At 45.0% G+C, this 6,000-nt stretch overlaps 1 protein-coding gene across 2 annotated transcripts in view; it reads right to left on the bottom strand.

Moving 5' to 3' along the window:
* Nucleotides 1-5,619, bottom strand: part of GLI2 (GLI family zinc finger 2) — a 146,152-nt gene extending 140,533 nt beyond the window's left edge. For both annotated transcript variants that reach the window (XM_074144877.1, XM_074144876.1), the window contains exon 1: nucleotides 5,487-5,619. In XM_074144877.1, coding sequence (XP_074000978.1) covers nucleotides 5,487-5,619 — 133 coding nt within the window. The remainder of the gene's footprint in view (nucleotides 1-5,486) is intronic.
* Between the last annotated feature and the right edge of the window lie 381 nt (nucleotides 5,620-6,000).

A 6,000-nucleotide genomic window follows, 5' to 3' on the forward strand; every position in this document is an offset into this window, starting at 1 on the left:
ACTGAACATAAAAATGGTGCAGCATGGCTTTAACTTTATCCACCTCTACATGGATTCTTCAAAACTGTTCCAAAGAGCAGGTGCCAGGCGACCAGCGTAATTCAAAGCTGGCAGCTAGTCACGGGCCTTGACATCCTGTGACTGAGGAACAGCCTCAGCATTGCACCAGTCTAAGCATCTGAGACCTCTGGCTTCCCAAAGGGACACGAGTGGGTACCCAAGAGAGACCTGTAGGCCACCTGGCCAGCCAGAAGGGCTATGGCAGCAAAGAAACACCCTTTAAGATCTAACAGAAGTAATTACTTTTATTTAACACTGAGGGAAACGTTCAGGGAAGAAATATGATTCTTGGTTGCTGTCACTCTTACAGCAGTGTTGCACTGAAGCCCTATCCAAGGAGGGGGCCACTGAGTTATATGCAGTAGACACATGACAGAGAGCGCAGCTGTCAGGAGAATGAGACAGTCTAAATTACAGCATTTTCCCTTCTTTCTGTTTTAACCAATTGCCCCCTTCCCTCCCAGGGGCAGCCCAGACTTTTCTGTTAACCACATATCTCAAAGTTTTAAGTTGTATACAGCAAAGCAATGCAGAGAAGGGAATCTAAGAATGTGCTCCTACTGGTTATATTCTTTTTCCTGGAAAAAGTGAACTGAATGAAAAACATTCTTTCGAGAAGATCCCTGCCCCTCCAGGGTGGACAGAGGAGATGATTTCATAAAGGCTGTTCTTCTAATTTGTCTGAGTTTCAGGCCACACAAACTATATATTTTTTCAGTGCGCTGAGGTCTGTCGGGATGCTGGCATTTCCTCCTCCTCATTTACATGGTCTTCCCATAATCCAGCACTGACACAAGCAGAACTGCACAAGGAATCCCTGCCAACGCCACTCGGGGCTTGCTTACAGAAGATCTCTGGAGAGCAATGGGAGGTGCTCCCTGCCCTTCTCCTCTGCCTATGAAAGGGCTGAGTGTGCTACTTCTGCAGCACTGAGCGTTCCCACCAGCCCATAAATCAGGTGACCAAACTCCATCCCAATCTCTGATCCACTGCAGAAAAGGCCCATGCTCTGCCCTTACAGCATACACGGGTCGAAGAGCTGTATTTCATCAACTGAAGTCTTAATATCAGGGGAGAGTCGTTACCTCCTGGAAAAAAAAAATTGTAGCCAGAGTCTTACTGGTTCTGCAGCTTGGTTTCCCCATGTTTACACCAAATGACTTGTTGAACTTCATTATATACAAAGTATTTCCATAGATCAGAGGCAGGGAGACCTGTGCAGCTAACATAAAATAAATTACCACCCCGTGATAAATGGTTCTATTAGCAATCCAGATTGTTAAACTCAGATACAACAGGATGAAGGGAGCACTGCCCCATTCATTCTCCCTGCGGCAGATACTGAGTTGTAAATAGGTTATTTTGTGTGTAAATAACACATTAAAACTCAGCATTAGCCGTGTCTTTTGATAGAGAGGAAATTGTTCCAAATAAATAATCTCGGACAGGAATGTAAAATAAGCCAGATTTAATAGTGCATGCCTGCTGCAGCCGTGTTAAACATGACTAAAATGATAAACCCCAGAATATACTAATAGTAAACTATGCTCTGACATCAAAGTAATGAGGCTGTATTTTTACCCAGCTTTAGAAATGCTAAAATTAGTCTTGACAGAGCCAGACATCAGAAAAATGTTTCAAACATAAACACCATCAATTTGGGAACTTGGTGTTTGTGTCATGCTGGGGTGGGGTGGAGAGGGAAAGGTGCATTCTGGGCCTTGTTAAAGTCAGGCAGTTAGCATTTAGGAGAATTTTCATTTAATTTTTATTACAAGATGAGAAACCCATCTTCCTAAATATCTCTGCCTTTGAAAGAGTAGCTCATTTAAATTTCTCCTCCAGCTGCGTGCCTGGGCTTCCTCGTGTGTGCTGATACGAAGGATGTGGCAGCGCTGGCCTGGAGGACCCAGCCCAGTCTCGCTCACGTGCTGCTCTGCTCCAAAGCCTCTTACCCTACATAGCATTTTCCACTTTTGCACTCAGCAAAAGCGTTTTCTAAACATGAAGTGTTATGAGCTGCCCTTCCAGAAGTGGAGGCATTGAAAGTGAAAGGCTCTTCTGCAGATCTAGATGTCTATAGGTCTTACATACTGTCACTAAAACCAGCTTCCATCTCTGTCACGGACACACGAGCGCGCACCTATTGAAACAGAAGAGAGGAGCTTTGACTCCTTGGCCGGCATGATTTACGGAAAAATAGAAAAATTAGGAGACTTCCCTGATGTCATTTCTTTGAGACCAATTTATGAATATCTGATCAATGAGTTGCTATAAAAAAAAAGGTCACAGAAGATCTCTAAAATGGCAGCTTCAGTAGACTAAAAATACGAGACACAGACTGTTAGTATGAAAGGACTCTTCTCCACTGACAGCATCAACAATACCAGTGTCTTTCCCTACAGCTATAATTTGATTTGTTCAAGGCTGCAAACATTTGGGACAAATATCCAAAGCAAGAGAACTAGAAATGGAGACTACGCATATTATTACCTTATAATAATAATATAGTCTAAATAATAATAAAATAGCTATTCTTCAATTATTTAACTAATATTCAGTTTATTGCTTCAATTACCTTAATTATAAATAAAACCTTATGAATCTATTCATTTCTACGAGGGAAGAAGAAAACCTTATGATCTGAGAAACATGCTATGTTGGCACTCCATCTGTGTGACTCAGTAGAATAAAGGAGAAGAAATGTGTTGCAAATTACATTTGTTTGGCTCTGGAGAGCAGCTTAGTGATCTGCAGCACTAGCTGCGCCTTGCTGCCACTTTCTCACATGCTAGTACAAAGAGTAAAACCTCTACAATAAATAAAATCAAGAGTTTGTCTTGGATGAGAATAAAGACTTGTTCGTATGGCCCCAAAGCAGGGTGGGGAGCTCAGAGGCCCTCCCTGTAATGCTGTTCCCCTCCTCAAGCTGAACATTGTAATTAATCTCCATGCCTCGTTTCCTTTCTTCTGTAAGAATATAAGCACAAATATGTATATTTCTAGCCTGTTATGAGTAATTACACTACTTTAGTGAAGCAAATATGTTATATTAGCATGAATACCAAGTAAGTACCAAGTCTCATCGCTACCCAGCCTTTTTGTTATCGTCTGCTAAATCACACCTTGAAATTAACTGATGTTATAAAAGGACTTTGTATTAATTTTTCCACTTATAAGCACATGCATTGCGCTGCTCCCTTTCAGGAACATGTATTATGTCTAGCCAGAATTCAAAGGAAAGCCCTCCAAACCACAAGAGCACGTGCATCACCTGCAGAGTCCAGGGGCCAGCATCCGATCACACCCTGCTTCACTCCTAGCCATTTTAGGTCACTTATGAGCGCTTTTCTTCACAGCATGACATAGATTTTGCTCTTTACATCTCATTACAGAATGCTTTCATCACGAATCTCCTGACATCTTCAAACAATCCTCCACTTACTTCTCCACTTCCTCTTAATAAAAAGAGAAATATTGAGCCCGTAAATCATTCTTTCCAAAGGCAAGCGCACACTGCCAATGGGACATACAATACTGGATGCTTAAAAACCAATCAAGCCTCTGGGGGTGCCAAATGGACCAATGGATACTCCACCTTGGGGGCATCCTCATTTCCATCACATCCCTGGAAACGTGGTGACTGCTTCCTCAGAGGAGGCATTCCCAAGGCAAGTGCCAAGTGCAGAGAAGATGTTTATTCACATCAACATATCTGTGGGTTTTGAATTTTAGCACATGCTTGGACTTTGTTCGTGCCAATCAGCCCTTTGGATCTGCCAGTCACTGAGACATTACCTTGAGTAGGCTACCTCTGTGGTTCCTACAGCTTGTGCTTCTTCAACAGCGACCAAAATCTGCTGAGGGATGGCAAACTTCTGCATGTTTCTGCCTCTGCCTTTCCCCTGCTTCTGCCACCTGCTGAACCTTCCTTTCTGCCACTTTGCATAGTCCTCCCCAGGAAGGTAGCTCCAACCCATTCAGCAGCATGAAATTGTGTTTCTCTCCAAACAACTCTGTGTAAATGATTTTTCTAGCGCTTTTTAAGAAAAATTTTCCTTTGGCTAACAAAAGCTAACAAAGTTTACCACACTCATGAACTAATCTGATAGGTTATAATCTAGCAGCTGCTACCTTATTCTATACATCTGAGTCTTCCCAGGTCAATGTGGAAATGAAAACTGGGTAACAAATGTGTTGAAAAGGAAGGATAGATAAAGCAGATTTAAGTAATTTGGGCTGGGAACTGTCTTCAAAACTCAGCCAACAGAAAACACAAACTCTCCCGCCGAGCTGTGTAAGAAACAGAGGAGCCCACAGAGGAGTCGTGCTGCTCTCCTGGGGTGATCAGAAACCACCCTGCAGTGAAGGAAAGGGAGGGGAAGGGTTCATTTTGAGGTAGACTGTGGCTAGCAATAAGGTATATTTTAAAGAGAAAAAAAAAAAGCTGCCTGCAAAGTTTACACAGCTGGGATGTCTCTTGTCACATCCGAGCTGGTGTAACCCCTTCTAAGTGTGCCTCCTTACGCCCTGTCCAGACAGGATGCCCTGTCCTCAGTAAGGGCAGTGTGGTGCCTCCCTGGAGTGCGCAGCCTTGCCCGCAGCTGGAGCCACCATGAAGGGCCCTGGCACCAATTTGGAGATCCACCAGCGTACGTGTGCCAGCGAGGCAAGAGTGTTCTGGGTCTGTATTTTGCCTGATGCAGCAGGCGAGAGGAGGCAGGACCAATGCGCCTGCACATCCATCTGCACACTGGTGTTATACCCACCAAAAACATCCCCATGTCCATGGGTGTCCAAGAGAGATTCCCAACTGACTTCAACACCAGCAGTACCAGAAACACCATCAGAAAAAGAAATCAGCACCTGGGCTATTTCTGACATGAACAGGAACGGCGCAAACAGTGGGGTTTCTTTGTGAACCTTCTTGCACTGGGGGCCGGCCAATCCCAAATTCCTCCCTAACCATGAAATCCCATCAGCAATGGCTGAAGACGGTGCAGTCTGTTTAGCTCACTAGCAGGATGACAGGCGGCACAGGGCACCCCTCCCCGACCATGATAACAGGGTGCTCCCCCAGTTCCAGCCAGCCACCCTTTACCTCCTCCACAGAGGAGCAGCAGGCACCGTGCTGCCTACACCACACAGAGACGGGATGCCTCAACTCTCCGATGGCTGCCTCTCACCACCCATCTTCTCCCTCACCCCAGTCCAGCTCTCTAGGAGCGGCGGTGACTTCCCACAGTGCAGCGACGTTTTGATGCCACACGGTGACACAGCTTCCCATTCCTGTGACCTCCCACGGCCGAGAACCCCAATAAACTCAGCGTGTTCACAGGAGGACAGATGCCACCGTACTTATTAAATTCTTACAGTCTAATGAAAAACACCCCTGCTGCTTTCAAAGTGTGGAAAACATAAAGTACCTCCTTGTGCCACTGCTGCTCCTGCAGCTGCTAAAGGAGTGGGTTTCTTCCCCGTCTCCGTAAAGCCATTCCCCTCCAGAACTGCACCTTTCCCTTCTTTTTTCCCAGCAGCAGTTGAAGCAGAAGTTTCCATCTTAGACGTGCATCTTCCAGCTCAGCAACCCTACAGGACATAAAACAAAACCAGATTCTGGTCACCACTCACAAAACAGGCAAAATCAGCTCCACGAGGAAGCAGCCGACGGTTCGGCAGAGCTCAAAGGTAAACAGCGAGCAGCAGAGATTTCCTGGCTTTCTACATCTAGCGGAGCAGCCAGTACAGGCAGAAAGGGCACAGCTCTGCAAAGAGATGGGTATTCTTACATCCTGCTGGCTTCAGGCAGTTGAAAACATAAAAGGATCAGGACCAAAATACATTTTTTCCCCACTTAAACTTGGGCTGTACAATAAAAGGTTACAAAGGGCTTTCCAGGATTAAAGGACAGGTGAGACACAAAAATAAAACCAATGTGTC

This window comes from Numenius arquata, chromosome 3 (assembly GCF_964106895.1).
Source record: "Numenius arquata chromosome 3, bNumArq3.hap1.1, whole genome shotgun sequence".
In the NCBI taxonomy this organism is placed as follows: Eukaryota; Metazoa; Chordata; class Aves; order Charadriiformes; family Scolopacidae; genus Numenius; species Numenius arquata.